The sequence below is a fragment of the Formica exsecta genome, unplaced genomic scaffold (assembly GCF_003651465.1).
Source record: "Formica exsecta isolate Colony F162 unplaced genomic scaffold, ASM365146v1 scaffold4, whole genome shotgun sequence".
In the NCBI taxonomy this organism is placed as follows: Eukaryota; Metazoa; Arthropoda; class Insecta; order Hymenoptera; family Formicidae; genus Formica; species Formica exsecta.
This window is the reverse complement of record NW_021851238.1, coordinates 11271-34326: the sequence shown is the minus strand read 5'-3', so window position 1 is coordinate 34326 and position 23056 is coordinate 11271. Positions and strand designations below refer to the sequence as shown.

The 23056-nt window shown below is 28.9% G+C and overlaps 2 protein-coding genes across 4 annotated transcripts in view; one reads left to right on the top strand and one right to left on the bottom strand.

Annotated features, from left to right (window-relative positions):
* Positions 1–3237, top strand: part of LOC115240047 (aminopeptidase N-like) — a 34719-nt gene extending 31482 nt beyond the window's left edge. For all 3 annotated transcript variants that reach the window (XM_029815001.1, XM_029815000.1, XM_029815002.1), the window contains exons 10-15: positions 169–379; positions 734–1011; positions 1417–1616; positions 1856–2167; positions 2332–2413; positions 2637–3237. In XM_029815001.1, coding sequence (XP_029670861.1) covers positions 169–379; positions 734–1011; positions 1417–1616; positions 1856–2167; positions 2332–2413; positions 2637–2786 — 1233 coding nt within the window. In that variant the 3' untranslated portion in view covers positions 2787–3237. The remainder of the gene's footprint in view (positions 1–168; positions 380–733; positions 1012–1416; positions 1617–1855; positions 2168–2331; positions 2414–2636) is intronic.
* Positions 3238–5636: 2399 nt separating this feature from the next.
* LOC115240045 (putative aminopeptidase-2) lies at positions 5637–22269 on the bottom strand. Its single transcript, XM_029814999.1, has 32 exons — positions 21694–22269; positions 21425–21512; positions 20618–21038; positions 20276–20431; positions 19701–20169; positions 19200–19438; positions 18391–18779; positions 17928–18205; positions 17521–17705; positions 17148–17315; positions 16761–16913; positions 15907–16497; positions 15488–15643; positions 14836–15307; positions 14313–14551; positions 13462–13817; positions 13012–13289; positions 12378–12559; positions 12034–12204; positions 11437–11586; positions 11208–11286; positions 10240–10784; positions 9828–9980; positions 9408–9704; positions 9084–9267; positions 8663–8819; positions 7985–8250; positions 7237–7892; positions 6686–6853; positions 6317–6475; positions 6146–6224; positions 5637–5932 (listed from the first exon to the last, which is right to left on the bottom strand). The coding sequence occupies exons 2-32, from the start codon at positions 21510–21512 to the stop codon at positions 5684–5686; spliced, it is 8133 nt and encodes a 2710-aa protein (XP_029670859.1). The 5' UTR covers positions 21694–22269; the 3' UTR covers positions 5637–5683.
* Between the last annotated feature and the right edge of the window lie 787 nt (positions 22270–23056).

The window sequence follows — 23056 nt, the reverse complement described above, 5'->3', positions numbered from 1 at the left end:
ATATATTTTTTATATAAAAAGATTATAAAATGTATGAAAGGTATACTGTATTAAAGTTCAGCATTATTGTTGCAGAAAATTATTTGATCAATAATTATTAATATCAAGTAATTAACGTTTTATGTAATTTATTATAAATGTATTATATGCATCATTTGTTTCTTACAGGAACGCTTCCTGCTTCGTAATAGTACTACGAAGGTTACTACATCTCCGTCGGAACCATTATGGTGGGTACCCATCACTTATACGAGCGAGAAGCAATTAAACTTCAAGAACACTCAACCCACAAAATGGATGAAAGCGGAACGCTCGATTATCCTCAACAATTTGGATGTAAGCTCGTCTCAGTGGATACTTCTCAACGTGCAAGAAACTGGTAATTATATTATGGTAGATAAAAAAAATCATATTTGTATGTTCTATAAATCAAAGCCATCTTTAATGCAGTATTTATCTTTAATTTTTCAAGAAAATAAATTTTTAATCGTAATTAATTAAGATTAATGCTTTTATATCAAAATCTAGTCGGCTGATAAATAACATAAATTATAAAGTAAATTTGACAAAAAGGAGATTGTAAAATCAAATAAGATAAAAAAAACTTTTTGTTTCTCTTTTTTGAAAAAGACAAGGTATTCTTGGAATATTCTAAAAAGTAACAGATTTATTTGTTTTTTGTTCGCTATTATGGAAACATAAGCGTCTCACATTGTATATATATATAAAACAGGATACTACAGAGTAAATTATGACAGAGCAAATTGGCAGATGATAATCAAACAATTAAACAAGCAAAATTTCAAAGATATTTCGACAATTAACCGAGCACAGTTGATTGACGATGCTCTTAATCTGGCTCGAGCTGGCAAACTGAACTACAGCACCGCTCTCGATGTTACATCTTACTTGGCGCACGAAACTGAGTATTTACCTTGGAAAGCAGCTTTCAATGCTCTTAACTACCTCAATGACATGCTCATAAAAACGCAGGGCTACGATAAATTCAGGGTAAATACTTATCAAATAAAAATTCTAGCGAAAAATATTCGAGCAAAGCTTTAAACTATTAGTTGTTTAAATCTTGAAACTTTCTGGTTTAATATTTTACTTCGCTACATATATAATGACGGATCTCTTCTCATAGTCTTTAATCGTATATCATTCCTAAAACATGTAAGTTAATTAAATTTTTTTACAATTTTTTGTGCAATGATATAATTAAATATTTCTATATTATAAAGACATGTTCAATACATGAAATTTTCAATACGAGACATAAAATTGCGATCAAACTAAAATTAATTGATTTATAGGCAATTCGATGGATAAATAAAATATGCAATGTGCAAGGAATGTAAAATTTATAACTTGCTATACGAATTTACATAATATAATTTTTAATATATTCTTCAGTTGTACGTGTTAAAATTATTGGACAACGTGTACAAGCAAGTCGGTTTCATTGACAAGGTGGGAGATCCTCAGCTGACAGTTTTCACTCGAATTGATGTTCTAAATTGGGCGTGTAGTTTCGGTCACGAGGATTGCGTTGGAAATGCTGTTCAACAATTCAACAATTGGCGTCATACTCCTAATCCGGATGTCAACAATCCGTAAGTGAAAACGTCACATGATAAGATTATCAATCGAGCTCTTCGCGTATCATTCGGCATATTACTATTATTTTTAATGATTGGAACGAACGAGTTATGATTTCATTCTATCAACATATGTTGAGATGCAACCTATACTATTTCAAAAACTTAATTATCTTTAAAGAATAATTAATAAATTCATTCACAATCAATACAGTATTTATACTTTTGTGAGTATTAAAAGTTTCGTGTTTTAGGATCTCACCGAATTTGAAGGGTGTGGTTTATTGTACAGCTATTCGAATGGGTGGACAAATCGAATGGGATTTCGCTTGGCAGCGATATCGAGCAACTAATGTAGGATCGGAGAAGGATCTGCTTTTACAGGCACTGGGTTGCACGAGAGAGACATGGCTGCTCAGTCGATACTTAGATTGGGCTATCACGGAAAATTCAGGAATCAGAAAACAGGATGTCAGCCGAGTTTTCGGATCGATCGCTAGTAACGTCATTGGTCAGCCGATCGCGTTTAACTATTTTAGAAACAAATGGACGCGTCTCAGGGAATAGTAAGCTATCTCTATATTTTGTCTATATTTTTATGTATTCTGCGTCACAGTCACAGAAGGCTTTCCCAAAATACAAATTTGGAAACACAAATATAGTTTTTTTTTTAATCTATATTTCGTTTGTCAAATGTTTAATGTAACACGAATTTTTTTATTATTTTCAGTTTTGGAACGTCACTATTAACTATCAATAATATCGCAAAATCGTCCACCAGGGGAATAAGTACAAGATACGAATTAAAAGATGTAAGTTAAATATTAAAAGTGATTCAATAAACTTAGCAATCTAGACAAAAAATACGACAAAAATGTTAACATAATTCTATTCGGAAAACTCAAAGAATTTATGGACAAGCATTCATCGCTTAAATTCATAATTTACGAAGAAATCTCACAATGCTGCATTTCGAGAAACACAAAGTTTGCAATAAATATATATTCTCATTTTTATGATGTTATGTTTGTCTAGCTCCTGGAATTTGCAACTGAACACATAAATGAACTAGGTACGGCAACGCGAACCATACAACAGACGGTGGAGCAAGCGGAAGCCAATATACGATGGATCGATAGCAATCATGCAATAATCCGCGATTGGTTACAGAGAAACACCGCGTAATGATCGATCTCAATAAAAAATTAAATAACTTTTCGGTGTGATAATGGTATCGCACGCCTTGATTTATTGCCGAATTTTACTGTAGCGTCAAAGTGACGCGACGAAAATTCGTCCATATGAAGCAGATGAGATACATGGAGTGAAATTGCGAAACAGTCTATCGTTGAATTGTATAAAAATATTTCGTGTTTTTTTTTGTATGTATTTGTAAATATACGGTCAGATTATTGTATGTAAATGATATTTATGAAGGTGGCGAAGAGTGTAATCGCTCTCCCGCATGGCGCGTTTACATTCTCGATTATACCGTTAGATCATGAAGTGTATTCTATGGGAAGAGTGTGAGATAATATACATACATCAAGAATCTCTTTACAATAGATCTTTACTCACATGATTATATTATAGATATCACTTTACGCGTAAAATGCTTCACTGTGAACCCAAACAAGTAATAGAGAAGATAAATACATACATGTTCGAAGTAACAATTAGTTAATATTATAAGAGGTAAAGAATTTATCATAAAATTCTTAATTCTAGAATTATATGTGTTTTAAATATTCAGCTGAAAAAAAAACAAATTATATAATTTTGTCATTTTAAGGAATACGCGAAAAAAATTATTGTATATATTCTATTAAATTGATATATTTGTAAAAAATAATAAATTATCGAAGTGATAATTGACACAAATCTTATTAAAAATATTTATATATAATTAAACAAATATATATTAATTCGATTTATATTATAATAATCTAATTCTAAAATTAGAAAAAAGGTCGATTCGTTCTCTATTAATGAATGCCGCATTTTCTTATAGTGACTACTAAAACATTCGATATGATACATGCTCTAAAATTATAATATTAAAAGCAATTAAAATATTTTTAATTGCTCATTAATAAAGACAATAAAAGAGTTTATATACGTATATTGTAGTCAAATATACATATGTATGTTGAAAATTGCTTAAGAAATCAAATATTGTCTATAGCATAATTTAATACTTTATGTACTTAGAATTTCAAAGAGTTCTCTATATTCTCAGTACATGAATACCCGCTACAAAACTAATTACTATACAATTCGTATGCGATAAGATTTTGATCATATGTATATTAAAGATTGGCAACGCGACTATTTCCTTGTGATCGCCTGTATTTTATAACGACAGTAACCGATTAAAAATATATAATACAGCTTTATTTTGATTGAAAACATTACACACTCAGTGTATGGATATATATAAAATAAAATTGTATCGATTTTTACAAATTCTATTGGATGCGTTATTTCATTTTTTATTAATATTAGAATATTACAAAGTATGTGCTATACACGCGCGCCATTTATTTCTTGCGTCATATATTAATAAACTGCAAATAAAAAATCTCTAAATTTCAAACAAGAGATATCTTCTCAAAATATAAAAATCTGGCATAAAATGATAATATTAAATTAATGTACTTAAATATTTTCTTGATTAAATTAAGATAAAATATATTTTTTAAATGAATATGTTAGACTTTATATACGATGTTGGCCCATTTATTGAAATTAATTTGAAATGTAAGAAGACACAAAAGAAATTTAGCCCAAATTTATATTATAAAATATTGAATATTTTGAGACGGTAACAAATTAATTGTCACACGGTATTTGACTATTGTTTTTCTTCGCATATTATTATTTACAATAAGACATCTAGTCATCTTGTTGTCATTCAAACGGCGCGACTTGAGTGAGAAGATAATAATGCGAGACGTTTCATATATTGTCGAATTTTTTTTTGAAACGCAATCGCGACAAGTATCGGGAAATAATTCGCTATAATCATTATAATTAACAATTATAATCAACTTTCGGTAAACGCTGCGTAACTGTAATGCGATGATTGTCCATTATCAAAGCGTGTATTTCTCGTGATTTATTCATTTATTATGTAAAGTACAAATAGAAGTAATACAGATAAAAAATAAAAAATATTATTTTGTTGCAATTTTCTTACATACCATAATTATTACATGATAACAGTTGTATGAAAAGAAGCAACAATAAAAACTTTCAAACTTTTAAAAGGACTTTGATACATTCAAATATTGATTTAACATGCCTTTTTTAAGAATGGAAAACAAACATATATATATTTCTCTTATTTCAATTAGTTTCAATCAGCCATTAGGTGGAAATAATAATTCTCTAATTATATCATTGTTAATAATTTTGAAAAAAATCACAATGTAGTTGTTTATTTTTATAGATATTTGGTATAAAATAATTTGTATTATTATTTGTGTCAATAACTTCTTTTATAATAATGATATACAACTAGTATTACTTAATATACTTATTGTCAGTTAGTATTACTTAATATTAACGTTCTGACAAACAATTGTAAGCATAATTTAAAAGATATATATCCGTTGCGTTTTTTTGGGCCCAATTATTTAAGAGCTGATATAAATATAATTATATAAATATTAATATATAATAAAAAACATATATTAATTGGATCGAAATTATGTATAATATGGGATTAGTAGGGGGAATATATTTAAAAAACATTATTATATTGAAGATTATTTTTCATTTTACTGATTATGTCCCATTTTATATATTACCTTTACTCACCTAATACAAAACTTAAAGATATAATTTTTTCTATATCAAGCATTATATAAATAAAATGAAACATTATTTATATTGTTAATCCTTTAGAAAAAGTAAATTATTATCTAAAGAGAATATTATTGACTATAATCTAAAAACCTACTATCTAAAGAGAAGAAATTATAAAGATTAAATTTTTTTTTGTTCTGTGTAAAATAGAAAACTAGGAAATAATCTCTATATGTTTGTTATTATTTTTTGTTCAATACAGTTTCTCATTGTCAGTAACAACTTAAAAAGTATGATATTAAAGAAATGAGAATTATAAAAATAACATTCATCGATCCTATCGTAGTACAACCATTTGGACCTGTATGAGGATCTGTAAACTCTTTTATTATCCACTGATTAATTGTTTGATTATGTCTCCAGTACCATATCAAATTGGTTTTTGCAGTAGTGACGGCGGAAGCAAATCTTGCTTTGTTTGGAGCGTGCAAAATTATATAAGATTCGACAAATTTGTTCAGCTAAAAAAAGAATACATTATTGCGTTATTTAATCTATTACTTGAAAAAGTTATGTGACTAAGTATCGCACTTGTGATATGATTAATAATTAAAACGATAGCATGTCGGCTGTCAGCATATTAGCACATCAGCAAGTTATTTTCTCTCGGAATTTTCAAAAATTATTATACATGAATAATTAAATTATAATTATCTATCTGATTATATTTATACCTTATTGTATTGATCCCAACTTGATATATGAGATGCCACATTATGGAACAAAGTCGCCACATCGTCCCAATTGCCGAAACTATAATGGAAGCGTATAAATGAAAGAATTTTCTTGCCAAAAATTGCAATAGAATTTTACTCAAATTCTATCAATATTGCTGTGATACTTACTAATCAAGGACTTTTGAGATATCTGCTATTAAAAAGTCAAGAGTGACATTCACTCCTAGTTGACTTGCGCTATATACGGAAGCAAATACTGCTGAAACATCTTGTCGGCGAATAGCAGCGTTTGTAGGATTGTATTTTTCGATGGCCTTCCCTAGATAGCTGTTTAAATAAATTTTTCGTGAATCCGTGCGTTGAGCGCGATAAGACTGCATGCGAGATTGTATTCAAGCAATTGAAGATTATTACGACTTATAATTTTAATAAGTTTCTCATACACACTCAACATAGATATGAGGAAATGCATGTATAATCCTACTTTTATAAATTCAGAAAGAATGTTGATATTGCACTTTCTATTTATAAACTTACTTTTGGAGCACCGTTTTGTCTGTAGAACACCCAAGTGCATTTATAATAATCTTTTTCTCCGAATCAAAGTTTGTTTCTAGGTACTCTTTCCATAGGAAATCCCAATCATTTTTAATCCCGTTCTTTATCGCGGTGCAATAGACAGCTGGTCGTGCATTACATGGGATTCTGTGAGTAAGAAAAGTGGATAAGATTTTTATTTTTTAGAAAAGTCGCACAAGTATGTATTTATTAATCTATATAATTATTTGAAATTATTTAAATTTAAGTCTCTGGTGAAAATCAGGTTTTCTCTGATCTTCAAAGATCTTCTATTTTTTTTTTCTATTTTTGTATTAAACTTTTTATTTCAAGATAATTTTTTTATTTTAATAATATTATTCTTATTTTCAAGTAAATTTCATAGCTTCTAAAATAAAAACTTTTGTTTTACGTTAGGCAGAAACAATTAATATATGAAAAAAAGAAAAAAGAAGCGGGAGATTACATATTGATCAAAACAAATGTTATAATCAGTTTAATAATTTTATAAAAGATTATTGGAATCTTACCGTTTTTGAATATTATTACGCCAAGCCACAAATAAGTCTTTAGATTTTGTTACACACTTCATGTTATTAATTTTACAAGCCCACTGGAGAATAATCTCTCTATTTAATCTATCCAGAAACTTGTCGTCATCGCGATCATCGAATCCTATTTTTTCATACATCTTGGATAATATCTTCGAAATATATCTTTCTAGGTACTCCTGATATTCGCTTTGTTTTTCGAATCTTTCGTAGACATATGACAAGCCGTTAAAGAACGCTTTCCAAGGTAAATGATTTGTCTCCCGAGTCAAATACCTCGATGCGTTTAGCACCAATTCATAATCTACGTAAGTAGCGCGAGCTAAGTTAAAGAGGTCGTCTATAATTTGAGCACGATTCAAGACATGGATTGATTCGAATCCTTCGCTATCCAGTTGATTGATTAATCGTCTCCATGAATAAGTATCGTAATTGACACGATAAAAACCGGTTTGATGGTAATTCACGATAAACCACTCGTTAATGGGGCTGATATACACAGTTTCGGGTGTTGATCCTAGCCATACTACAGAACCGATATTTATATAAGTAAAGTTCGGATTAGGCAGGGCGATACGAATTGGTATCCAATAAAATTCATTGTTAGTAGTACTTTTGTCCATTAGAAATCGCTCCTATTCAAAACAATAGTATTAAATTAGGTTGAAGAATTTTTAAGCCAAATATGAAAAAAAAAACGACATAATATAAAGCTATATGATATTACCTGAGTAAGCGTTAATATATTATTATTTAGTGTAGCATTCACGACAGGATATCCTGGTTGATTCGTCCAAGTATCCATTATTTCCTCGATGCTTGCCTTTTCAACTGATATCGATACAAATTTTTCGAAGCTTTTCCATAAATCTGTAGGACGTGCCGTACCGTATTCTCTTTGTTTATTTAAATAATGGCGAAGCACTAATTTGTCAGTTTCTGGTAAGATTTTAACTTCCCATGTGTTAAATAGCATTCGTAAAACACTGGCGGCTAAAACATATATAAATATTTCAATATTCAGTATTAAAAATGGCTTTTTTATGTAACAGATTCTCGAATAGGATGCTTCAAACATTAATAATGAAACAAAAAAATCTGATTTGATAATAAAATACTTTGTGATTGTAAAAAAATAATACAATTATTACAATATAAATTGTTTTTAGAAAAATAAGTTATAAAAATAATAATAAATTTTTCTTACTTTTATAACTATATGTATTTTGTATAAGTTTTATATTTTTAATCCGTAAGACACATTACTTTAATATTAAAACTAACTAAAAGTTTATCGTAAAGAATATTTCTTCAAAAATTCTTTCCAGTTACTTTAGATGTTAAGTATATCAAGATATTATGTATCTTGATCATATTAAGATTTTTATATGATACATATACGTACATTTTCCATAAGTGACATAGTCGAAAATATTATTTATTTCTTCAGGTTGTTCAACGGAATTTGTCATGGGATGGGCTGACGGCAAAGAATCTTGTAACAAAGCAGGCTGCAGCTCGTAAACCACGAATTGATTCATAAATTCGTAATCTGGCCATATCTAAAAAAAAAATTGCGCAAATTTATCAATATTTCTTGTTAAAATAGTAATATCTGTAACAAGATATTATTTGAAAAATTTAACTCTATAATAGATTGATCTATCTCTCTTTACGAACTTAGAAAAACTTAATATTAAAAGAGAGAAAAAAATCTTTAAATTAAAATAAATTTCTTTGAATTTTTAAAAAATATATGATTTGCCACATATTGAACAAGCTGATTATGGAGTAAAAAATATGATATGCAAATATATCGTACACACCTGATCAGCAGCATACGATTCGAAATATTGAGCAAAGCCTTCATTAAGCCAAATGTAATTCCACCATGCGCATGTAACTAGATTCCCGAACCACATGTGTGTAAGTTCATGCGCTACTACAGTGATCATGTATTTTTCGTACGTGGCCGTGGTTTTGTTTTTGTCATAAAAGAGTCCGTATTCACTGTTAAAGAAATCATATTATTTATGCAGTCCAAATAATTTATAAAAAATATGTATGCAATCCCGATAAATATGTATTTGTATGTATTATATTTGTATGTATTTCTATGATTATTAAATTAAGAGTAGAGAATATTTTACCGAAAAGTAGGCAGGCCCCAGTTCTCCATCGCGCCCATGGAAAAATCCGGAATTCCCACTAAATCTAGCTTAGGTAAAGGATAATCGATATCCGTGAAGTTTTGTAACTCATTAATAAGTGCTTTGGCGATATTTTGAGCATATTTGCCATGCTTTACGACTTCGGGTCTGCCCCATACATTTAAAAACTTTTCAGATTTATTCACAGGCTTAAATTCGGAGATAACAAACGCTACCAAATACGTTGGCATTTTCACTTCGCTAATTTCGAATATATCCAATGTATAGTTATCGTTTCTAAAATAATGAACAATTACTATATATATAACGTAAAGATAATTATTAATTTATATTAAAAAGTTATTTTGTATTTTCATGCATATTCAGATTTGTATTAAATATATTTTTACTCATACTTACTTCAACTCTCTAGATTGCAGCATATTACTCAGTGCATTGTAATGGTTTGGTCTTTCAATATTAATTATAAAGTGCGATTTAAATGCTGGCTCGTCAAAGCAGGGGAAGGCTTTTCTAGCATGTGTAGGCTGGAATTGTGTTGTTGCTAGCCAACTGTAATAAATTAATAAACAAACTGTAATGTAAATATTACTATAAATATTAAAATCTAATATGCGAGTGATTCAATGTTGTTTTGTATTAATATCCGTATTGAGTTATAATTTTATTCGGAAAGCTGTAATGAGAAACTTACGAAAAATTGCATGTTTTTATTTTTTTTTTTTAAGGAATGGCATCACCCACACACACAAGATATTATCGTTTAATTATCATATAACTTATATGTTATGTAATAATAAATATTACTCACTGTTGTACTCCATTACCATCTAAATAGGAGCTACGATAGAATCCTTGCATATCGTCATTAAGAGTACCATTAAAGTCAATTTCTGTCATTATGTTCTCCGCAGTTTTGACTTCGAAATTTAGATATATCCTTAATTGTTGTGGAAATAGTTGCTCATTTATATAGTTCAATGATTGTATTGGTTCGGCATTCAAATTTTTGCCCGCCACGTAATTTCTGAAGACTTTTATATTCGAAATATTAAGATTGTGCGAATTGAGAACTATGGACATAGCATCATTCTCGACTCTCATGTATATTTGCACATTTCCTTCAAAGATGCCTTCCTCCATATAAGGTTTGAGTGTTACGTTATACAGTTTTGGGTAAAGTGCGCTCGGCAAGCGGTATTTGTTATTTAAAAACAGCTTGTCCAATTCTTCAAAAATTATTGGCGCTTTTCTCTCGTACCAATCAAATTCGTATTGCGCCGTTAATAAATAGGAATCGACAAACTTGTTGAACGCTGGTTCTTTCTCGACCAGCCAATTCAGTAAGTTTCGATACTACGAATCAAAGATAAATTTGATCAAACAGATATCAACTGACATCAAAAATTCTAAAAATATCAATTTATTAAGAATGTGCCTAAAATATCTGGTAATATTTGCATAAAATATATTTTTAATTATATGTTTTGACATATTTACAATTGACTTTTCTTAACAAAAATTTACATAAAGTTTAACTATTATTATATCATTTTACTTTACTTTAATTATTAATTTATTTTATTTATTGCTTAGTTTAATATTTAATAAAATGTGTTTTTGTTGAAAAAGAAAGATTATAATATAATTATTATTTGTTATAAAGATTTTTTAGACTTTTATATAAATATTTTTATCAAAACAGTTTTTTTTAAGTATTTGGTATGCAAAATACATAAAATCAGTCAAAATATGTAATATGTTTGATGATACAATTACCTGTTTATAAAGTTGATGAGTAGATAATCTGCTTGCCAGAGAGTTTACTATTTGTCCGATTTTTGTATAATCATCAAAACTGTAATCGGAAATGGTAATGTAAATGTTATGTAATATAGTAAATGAAATATGTTATGTAAGTATACAATATATGACATACATATACATTTATATATGTTACATTATATTATATATATAATTTTTATTATTGCATGTGGTATTTACTTACTGCTTATGTAGTATATCATCGTAATTATTTTTAATGACATTCATGATAACTTCAATGCCAATTAAACTTGCATCGTAGACATCTGAGAATACTTTTGCGCTGTCTTGGTAGCGTATGTATGAATTCTTTGCAACCGCATCCCGCAATAACCTTGATGAAAACAGTAATACATATATATTTGTATTATATATAATCTTTTTTCAATATTTTTTTATAAAATTGATTGGTTCTTGCGCGATAGCGCCTACAATGACGCTATAAATATAAATTCTCTAAAAATTGTACAGAACAAATTATAATTTTTACACACACACACACACACACACACAAGTATACTTTGGATTATGTTCTAATATAAAATACCATACGTAATTTATGGACGCCAATCAATTATTTTCGATAATTTATATGAAAATTTTGAATATCACTCCCCCTCCCCACACACACACACGCAAGCGCACGCACGCACACACACACACACACACACACGCACACACACACACACACACACGCACGCACGCACGCACGCACACGCACACGCGCGCGCGCACACACACACACACATATATATATATATATATATACATGTACACTTACTTTTCCAAAATATCTTTATTCTGTGAACATGCCAATGAGCTAAGAATCACAAGTTTATCTGTAGTGACATTGCTGTTTAAGTATTCTTTCCAAAGAAAGTCGTAAGTATGCTTTGTCGTATCTGTACTCATAGCTGTGCAATAAACAACATCGCGATAGTTTGGAGATATCCTATAAAACAATCAGTATATTTGTGAATATGGTTGATATGTTATTATGATATTTAAATGTATTTTAGTTCATATATTTATTTCTAAGCTTTCTGGCCAATCACCATATTATGCTTTGTAACTAGTTTTGTAAGTATGAGAGATAAGCATATTGTAATTTGTTATTAAACTTACGTATTTGAATATCGCTTTTGTTGGAAATATCTTGCAGCATAAAATTTACAATCTCCTATATCTAATTTACAAGCCCATTTGCGAGTATGCATTTTTAACATGATAGTTAAATCATCATCGTACCACCGATCTTTGAAACCTAATCGTGTGTAAAGCGGTTCTATAAGCGATGTTAAATATGCCTGAAAAACATCATATATATATATATATATATTTGTTTCTATGGAATATTCTTTTCTATTAAGTTACATTATACAATATATTATAAGTAAATAAAAATATCAACTATTATAAAAAAGTATTGCAGTTACAAAAGATATTTCATCTAAAAACACATTAACAAAATATATAATCAAAAAATTACGTTTAAATAAAAAAGAAAAAAGCTTGTACTATATTAATATATATATATGTGAAATTTTAAAATAATTGAACTATTTTAATATAATTTTGCATCTGTATAAATCGTAAAAAAATTTACAAAATTTTCAGTAATTATTTTACATTTAAAAATAATACAAAAATTTAATATTTACTAGTTTAATTCAGCAATATATTCACGTCTAGAATATATTAATTCTTTTTGTAATTCTCTTTCTCTCTCTCTCTCTCTCTTTCTATAATATATACGTACTTTATATATATCTTCAATACTACGTCCCCGAAAACGGTTGTTCAAGTAAGGCAGATTATTATAGAATGCACGCCAAGGAATATAATCATTTTCTTGTTTTAAATACATTAGAGCTGATATAACTGTTTTATAATTAATGTAATCTGCTCTTGCCAAATTCATAAGATCATCAATTAATGCTGCGCGATTGTTTTTATGAATTGTATTAATATTATCATATTTAAGATAATCAAATAGCTTCATCCAATATTTTTCGTCATAATTCACACGATAATAACCTGAGAACAAATGGGAGCATTTATAAATGCGGATTTGAAAATAACATTATGAACTAATGAATATATGTGTATTAAAAATTGTTAAGTATTGAAATCTTGTGTATGTATGTACTTATCATAATTATTGTGCTTTTAGAGAATTTCATTTTTTAATCTTGTTTCGTTTGATTACCAGATTGCTGTACGTTGAATATTAAAAGCGAGGTTGATGAATTGCTGATTTTTGTTTCATTCTTTGTAAACCAAAGCTTTGGCGTGGTATTGGAATATTCTAAACTATTATTGACCGATGCCCATGTGATCGGGATATGCCACGTATAAGTAGAATTATCCTCATCTTGTTTAAAGAAGAATCGTTCTTGTCTCAAAATTACATTATTTTCTTTAATATCAACATAAACGACAGGATAACCGGGTTGATTAACCCACGTGTCTAAAATGGGTTTGATATTGTCTTTCAGTCCTTTTTTTGTTACTTGTGTTTGAAATGCTGCGTATAAGTCTTCCGATGTCGCAACATTGTATTTTCTAAAAAATTAAGTAAGAAGTATTTTTTTTTTCTAGCAGATTAATGTCTGTTTACAAAATTATATATAAGCTCTTATATATTTAAGCTCTTATATATTTTAAGCATTAAAAAAATACTTTTTTATATCATTGGAAAAATACATATCTACCATGAGTAGTTTTATTACAATTCCATTTTCTTACAATTACAGTTACTAGATCATTATCTTGTTAAAGAGATATGATTAATAGAAGCTAATTATTTAGCTATTTAAAAAAAATAGTTTTTTATTATGATTAATTTTTTATATATAATTTATTAATTAATATTATTATATATAAAATAATATAGTATTGTATATGTGTCTATATATTTAAATAATAATCAATATTCAATAAACTTTTAATAATCGTTAATAAAAATTAAGGAGATTTTTTTGCTCATTTTGTTTAATTAATAAGAAAAATATTTTTAATTTACAAAAAAAAACATCATATTTACGATTACAAACGTACCTTTTGCTAAGATAATCTCTTAATGCCTCATAGAACATTTCGTTTCCATATGATTTTTCTAGCATTCTTAATATGCTGGCGCCTTTGTTATAAGTGATACTATCGAATATACTTCGAATTTCACTTGGGCTATATACGTCGTAATTCAAGGCGTGCGTAGAGTTCGAACTGTCTGCTTTAAAAGCAGAATGCACTTGGTCCACCACGAATTGCGATTCCAACGTCGTGTCATTAAATACCTAATATACAAATAATCTATTATTTAAGACGATTTTCAGGTGAAATAATGTTCTCATTTTAATGCTCATTATATTTTAATGCATTAAAATATAAAATATGCATTATATATAAAAACATATATTATTCCGTGTAAAGCATATGAATATTAATGCGTTTAATATAGAGAAATCTCTTTTTTTTTTAGAAAGCTTTTTTCTTTAGTGAAAAGATTATTTGTACTGTTTGTTGCGCGTCTGGTCATTAAATCAGCATTATACCTTAACAGAATAACTTAATTACGTACACGAGCAGGAACGTGATATTCAAAATATCTGGCGAATCCCTCGTTCAACCACAAATACTTCCACCATAAAGGAGTGACCAAATTTCCGAACCATTGATGGGAAATTTCATGGGCGATCACGTTCCTGATATTCTGCCTGCTTGTGATCGGAGAGTGATTCTCATCGTATAATAAATATGGTTCTCTATATGTCAAGAGACCCCAATTTTCCCCTGCGCCTGATGGGAAGTCTGGTAGCGCGACCATGTAAAGTTTGGAGATTTCATATTGCTGTCTCATTGTGGTCTCGAAGAAATTCACGAGTGGAGATATTAAGGATGCAGCGTATTCCGTTTGATTAATGGCGTTGGGACGCGCGAGTATGGCAGTTTTATTTGTTACACGATTAATTTCAAAATCGGAAATAATAACTGCTACCAGATACGTCGACATCTTTACTGATTCAAAGAAAGTGTATAATAGACGATCATCACTGTAATAATTTGTTAAATGTATTTATATCAGTGTATTTATATTATTTGTTTTTTTATAATATAATATCAAAATTATACGTGTATATAAATATACATTATCTTAATCAAAAAGTTAAAAGAGATAATATTTAATCAAATTTATGTTAGGAAACATCTAGTATATTTAAATTTATACATACACTTTTGTCACCGATTGCCATTCCATATTGCTGACAGCTTTGTAATCTAATGGTACTCTAACTTGAACAGTGAAGAGTGCTTTCATTGCCGGTTCATCAAAGCAAGGGAACATTTTTCTGGCGCCAACGGGTTCTAAGTGCGTGGCTGCAAGCCATCTAGTATAACACAATCAATCGAATATATAAATTTTAATTGTAAGTTATCTTTTTTATCATGTTTGCTGATAAGACTAGTCATCCGAAATATTTAAATTCAAGATGAGACAATCGTAATTTTTCTTGAGAAAAATTTCCATTTCCTCAATATTTTTTTGCAAAATAGAAAAAGCATTCAAGAAGTATTCAGTACTGACTTGCATAAAATAATTTATTAAATCTTAAATCCGGAGATTTACTATTAATAATACTCAATTCATTACCTCGTTTTTCCATTTTCGTTCACATACGAACTTTTATAAAAGCCACGAAGCTCTGATGGATTTAAGTGACTCGTGTACTCGATTTCGATGATCAATTTCGTTCCAGCGGGCAGTTCTTGATCAAGATTGATCACATAAAAGTCATATTCCTTTTCGATATTTTGATTTACAATTTTAACTTGTGTCTGATTAGCCGTCACAGTTACCGTATGATGCTTAATTTCTGCCGAGTGCAAAACGATCTGTCTTGTCTGTTGCACAACGTCGGCTTCAATCTTGACGTGTCCATCGACGGTAAAATTTTCCATCCCGAGATAAGGCATAATTGATATAACATATTTTCTGGGACTTATATTTGTTGGTAGGCGATATTTTTGTTGTAGCCATCGAATAATAGGTACCGAAGTGGACTTGTACCATTCCAATTCGTATCTAGCGATCCTTAAAGAGGATTCTAGAGATTTGAGGATCGACGCAAATTCCGTCTTATGCCCGTTTATGAGATTTTGAAATTTGTCCACTAATCTAGGTGTGGAGAAACTTTGCGATGCTCCATCGAGAATCGTGGCTATCGTACTCTGGCCTCCATAACTGAAGAAATAGCGTGCTTGTAAAATTAATTCGAAATGATCTTCCATTTTATGCTTTCTTTTTACCACATTATTTATTTAATTAACATTTTGCATCTCATAGCTTAAAAAATTCGAAGATAGATGCTTTATAATTACGCGTGACATATATGTACATTAACACGTTATTAATATTCTATTTGTTTTAAATGTGACTCAAATATTAATTATATTCTGCTTCTGTTTTACGCATTTGTATACTGCATTGTAATAAAGAGGTCTTACTATTTCTCCATCTCTTTGTAATGCTTCTCAACAAAATCAAGAATATATTCGGCGCCGATCAAGCCAGAATTATAAACGGCAGCGAAGACATTCGTGCTGTCTTGCTTACGAATTCGATTGGTTGCGTAACTGCTGATGGCATATCCCAGATATCTGTGAATATAGAAATAATAAAAATTAATTTTTAAATACAATATTATATCGGCATATAAATACAACCATCGCGCTGCTATTTTCTTGCCATATAAACTATGATTGATTATACAGACAGATGGACCATCAAGTTGTATAAATATACTATCTATTTATTTATCTGTTTATCTTTTTTTTGTAATAATACTTTCATATATTAAGACGTAGAACAATATTTTCATATTTTAGTCTTACTTTTCTAAAATGGTGATATTTAAGCTGCATCCAAGAGCGCTTATAATCACTGTTTGGTCGGTCACATAATTGGAATTCAGATACTGTTTCCATAAAAATTCCCAATCTTCAGGAGTTCCATATCTTGCGGCTACGCAATATGTCGTAGTCCTTTCATTTGGCTTAATACTGTCGAATATTAAAATTACACAATCATTTAATTCTTTTTGCGAGATATACACGCAAAGAGTTAACAGATCGTAAGATATTAGAAGATATTTAAACATTGAACTTCACTATTCCATATATATTACTTATTATATGTGTATTTATTATATATTATATGTATATTGTATGAAAAACATAAGAAAAATAATCGCTTGTATATTCTTACGGAATAGAAGTATTTTTCCATTGTTTGAACTTCTTCATATAAACCCTTATACATTCATCGTCACCTAAATTACAGGCCCAATTGTTTGCCTCTCGTCGTAATAGAATCGTTAATCTATCATCGTTTGTGCTATCTTCATATCCTAATTTTTTGCGTTTATTATAAATAAGAGATAGGACGTGTTTCTAAAAACATGAAATGGCATTACATAATTGTATGATTTATCGGATGAAGGCAAAAGTTGATTTGTTATTGCTTTTTTTATATTAAAATATTTTTATTAAAATATTTATATTAAAATTTAGATAATTTTTTTGAATTTAGCTTACGACTATTATAGTTACAAATGCTTTTTTATGCTTAGTTGTACATAATTTATTTGATGTAATCTTTAATAATTGACCAACCTTGAATAAAGAATGTTCATCGTATCCTGTAAATCGCTTATTCAAGTAATCCAAACCATTGAATGCTGCTTTAAAGGGCAAATAATTTGTTTCCTGATTAAGATACTCTATTCCATTCAAAACTATTTTGTAGTCTAAAAGTCCTGCTCTACCCAAATTTAACAAATCGTCTATGATGCCGGCTCTATTTAACACGTGAATCTCATCGAATTTGTCGCTATTTAAGACATTGAAAATACGCTGCCATCCATCGTAATTATAATTTACACGATAAAAACCTATAATAAAAATTAAAAATTAAAGTTGTCTTTTAAGCAATTTCTCTCTGTCGATATAAAATATTTTAATTTAAAATATTCATTTTAATATAAACTTTTTTTTGACGATCTCATCATAATTGCTATTTAATTAAAATTTTTTGTTTTTCAATATAATCCAGCATTAATAATAAGTTTGTACTAACCCGATAATTGAACGTTGAATATCACCCACTCTTTCGGATCTATATTATCTATCGGATTAAGATCTATAGTATCTTTTTCGTTGGACAGCCAATACTTCGCAAGAGTATTATCAAAAATCGGCTTGGTTTGTGTAGCCCATGTAAGTGGGACCCACCAAATAACATTCGTGGGAGTTTTATTCAAGTTTCTTAAAAGAAAGCGTTGTTGAGTAATATGGAATATGCCTTTGTCATCGATATTGATTGATACAACGGGGTATCCAGCTTGTGTAGTCCAGGTATCCATTATTGTTTTTACATTGGGTTGTGCTGCAAGTTGATGTTGATAACTCACTTGGTTCTGCATTGCCTCCCATAAAGCATTTGGATTGCCCAGTCCTTCGTTTTTGCTAAAAATATATATTATGCATGTAATAATTGCACATTGTGAGAAAAAAAAATGCAAAATTTCTTATAAGTATCAGCAATTTTAGTCGATATATATTTAATTTATATCAAAATGTGTGTGAATCTAATTTATACAATAACAAAATTGAATACTAACAGATTAGTTAAAAATTTATTTATTGTATAAAATTTATCCATTATCTACTTATATTTTAATTAAAAATATATTAATTGATATTAACATTAATTAATCTAATTTTTCTTTATTGCCATTGTTGCATCAATTGCTTTTACAAGTTACTTGATTTGACTTTATATTGTTTTAAACATTTTTGTATTTTAAATCAAATATTTATGACGAAACTAATAAACTTTCAAATAAAATACAATAAATTGTATAATTTCTTGTATGTAATATTTACTTGTTATGTAAGTAATCGCGTAATGCGGGTTTGAAGACGTTGGTTCCAAACGTGAGGTTCATCATACGAACAATGCTAGCTCCCTTTGCATAGGTAATAGAATCTCCAATTCCCTCGATTTGCGATTGATTAGAAACCTCTCGAGTCATCGGACGAGAAGATTCAAAACCGTCCGCTATTAAAGCAGATTCATGCTGTTCCACCACGAATTGCTCTCTCATGTTCCAAGATTTCTCGATCTAAGCGTTAAAACGACAGAAAAATTATTAATCCAAATTTTTAAAGATATAAAAGTATAATTTCTGTTTCTTATTATTGTGCCAGTGTTGTAATGTCAAGAATCGATCATTGATTTTCAACAATCTACAACAAGTGTGATGTAAATTGTACAAAATCAAAATTGTATAAATTATTCAGACTGGATCTAAACCTAATTTTTTCTTGAAAATTGAATTTGACGATAATTCTATGATAATAAAATATTTTGTATATTGCCCTTACTTCCGCTGTACCAAAATATTGAAAATATCTGGCGAATGCTTCACTAAGCCAGAGATAGCTCCACCATTCTGGTGTCACTAGATTTCCGAACCACATATGCGTGAGCTCGTGAACAATTACGGAAGCCACGCTCTGTTGTGCAGGTGCCGATGATTCTTTTTCGTCGTACAGCATCCGAGGCTCGCGATACATCACCAATCCCCAATTTTCCATGGCTCCGGCTGCGAAGTCGGGGACAGCTACCATGTCCATTTTAGGAAGATCATATTCTTGCTCGAACGTGTTACCGAGTAGCTGTAAAGCTGCAGTACCAATCTTCAAGGCGTAACTCGTTTGGTTAATGACGGATGGTCTAGACCATACATTAAAATCGTTTTTGCTAAAAGAATGAAATTTCGAAATGACGAATGCCACTAGATAGGTGGACATAGGGACGCTTTCCTGGAAGGTATCCCAGATCTGGCCTTCCCTTAAAAGACAAAAAGTGAGTTAGAAATAGTATTAAAACAAGATAGAGGTCAATTTGACAGCACACCTATAATGAAGCATATATTCTGCGCTTTTTTAACACTTACAATTTTTCGGTATAGTTGAATGGCATGTTACTGAGGCATGTATAGTTTTCGTCTCTTGATATGCGAATTGTAAATGTTGCCTTAAAACTCGGCTCATCGAAGCATGGAAATGCATGTCTCGCATGTGTGGTTTGAAACTGTGTCGCAGCTAGCCATCTATAAAAAAGATTCATTTCAGAAATTTCTATAAATTTCTATATTGATCTCTGATATTTATATTAAAAATTAAAATATTTATACACAATATGTGCATATTTATATTTTGTTTAATTTATGATTGTTTATATTTTTGTAATTTTATTAACATAAAATAGATTTTAAAAAATGACGTATATCACTTACTTGATTTGACCATCTTTATCAAAGTAAGAACTTTTATAAAATCCGATCATGTTGTCACTCAAGGTACCGTTATATTCAAAAGCAATTAGTATCTCCGATCCCTTTTTAAGAGTTTTGGAGACATTAAGGGTGTATTTTTCAGTGATTTTGTCATATGTATGCTCGACGATAACGCTTTCATTGTCCGCTAAAACGGACTGCGATATGATTTGAATATTTCCCGCGTGAAGCGTAATTCTGTCGGTTTCGTTTTTCACCACAGCGATAATTTTCACGACGCCGTCAAATGTAAAATCGTCTTGTAATTTTGGTACAAGCGCGATTTCATAGGAAATGGGTTTAACAGATGTTGGTAATCTATAGTCAACATTTTGTGATATCTCGTGATATTGGGAGAAATCCACATCTTGCGTAAGTATATCTGTATATAAATATATTATATTTCTCAAATTTGTCAATGTATATAAAACAATACATTTAAAAAAATTATATCTTTTTGTATAAATGCTAACAATGAGTATACAATTTTATATGAAATATAATTTCGGGAATTAGTAATCTAAATTACAAATTCTTACGGCTAATATTAAGCACGTAATTTTCTGTTACTACTTATATTTATAATTTACGTTTGTAGTTAAAAAAATGCCGTATAATTTTATAAAATTAATAAAGAATGCACTAAAATGTGTTCATATACAAAATATAATTATACAATTCTATACATATTTTTTTATTCACGAGAGAGAGAGAGAGAGAAATTAATATAAAGTATATTTATGGAATATAAGATGCAGATAGAATTACCTTCATAAGAGGAAAATTTTTCTGCTGTGTTTCCGCCGAACACTATGATTAGGATGCAAAGTAACAGATGTTTCCAAAAGATCTTCATCTAAAAAACAAAGTAGTAGTATAGTTTCTTTTTTTTTAATTTTAAATTTTGTTAGCAATTAATTAACTACGCCGTAGAATCCGTAGAGTTTAATATAAAGTTTATCTTTATCTAAATAAAATAGTACTATATTCTTTTAATGAATGAAGAATTTTAACTATTTAGAAATTATTGCACTTACCTTTACTAACTGTTTCACCGCATACTATTAACGCTTTCTCATGTTTTTTACTTCGCAAATAAACGTTCACGAATAAATACAAATAAGCGAAAGTTGTTTATATCTAGAATAATATTGCGTTTTAAAATAATTGTTTTAATTTTACTAATATATCAATCACGTTTAAATAAAATAAATGTAATAGAAAGATTTTATTATATATCTATCATGGGCAAACAATATATTCGATTTTCACAGCACGTTTTTAACTGTACAATTCGCGCGTACAATTCTCGATACAATTCTGAAATAACAGATTGTTATATGCGGTTTTGCGATCCCTGGTACTGTCTTGAGATTATCTATGATATCATCTACTATCTTATCACAAGTTTAATGAATAACGATGTCATCATTTTTTATATTAAATCATGTTATCGCGTTTTACTGCTTACACAAAATGTCATTTGCTACTGCATTCACTAATTAAATATCTGAAAAAAAAAATTACTACAAGAAAACAAAAAGTCTTACATTAATCTTTAAGAGAGACTCATCAACAATTATATCAGTATGTTATATACATTTGTAGTGAGTTATTCATAAATCTAAACTTATATACTGATAATAATCTAGATTAAAGCGATACAAAATTTATGTATAATTATAATACATACTTAATCATGATACAGTTAACATTCATTACATATTTTATAAAAATATAATATTTTGTAAAATATAAGTAGTAAATTGTATTTATTTGTCTTATAAATCGAATGCGCCTTGCAATAAAATGTTCTAAAAATTCTGTTATTAAAATTCATATTTTTACGATTTGAACATATTTGTGTTATTTCATGATGTTATGTTCATTAATTATTTATTTTAAAGTAATAAAAAGGGTAAAGAATAAAGTAAAAAATAAAAAGAATTAGTAAAAAAGAATTGCGCGTGCGCGCTACACAATTTTTTATAAGTTTTCTCTCTCTCTCTCTTTCTCTCTCTTTCTTTCTCTCTCTAATAGTGTGATATAAATATTATTTTATAAATTTTATTTTCTTCTTACTTCTCAGCATTTAATGATATTGGATTTTTTTTCCTCGATCTTTGATTAAAATGCTTTTGGATATTAATCAATTTATTTATCAGATTAAAAATAACTCGATGTAATTTCATTATTAAAAACATTGTTTGAGTGTTATATTTTATAAGCAGAAATGACATTTTGCACTTTGGATAAGAACAAAAAAAAGTTAAGATTTTGTAAGCACTATAGAAATTTAATTAATCAATTATAGCCGTGCTTATTATTCAAATACTTTGTTTATTCTTTTGTATATTATTTAAAATATTTGCAATCTCTAAAAGAATTATATTGCATTAT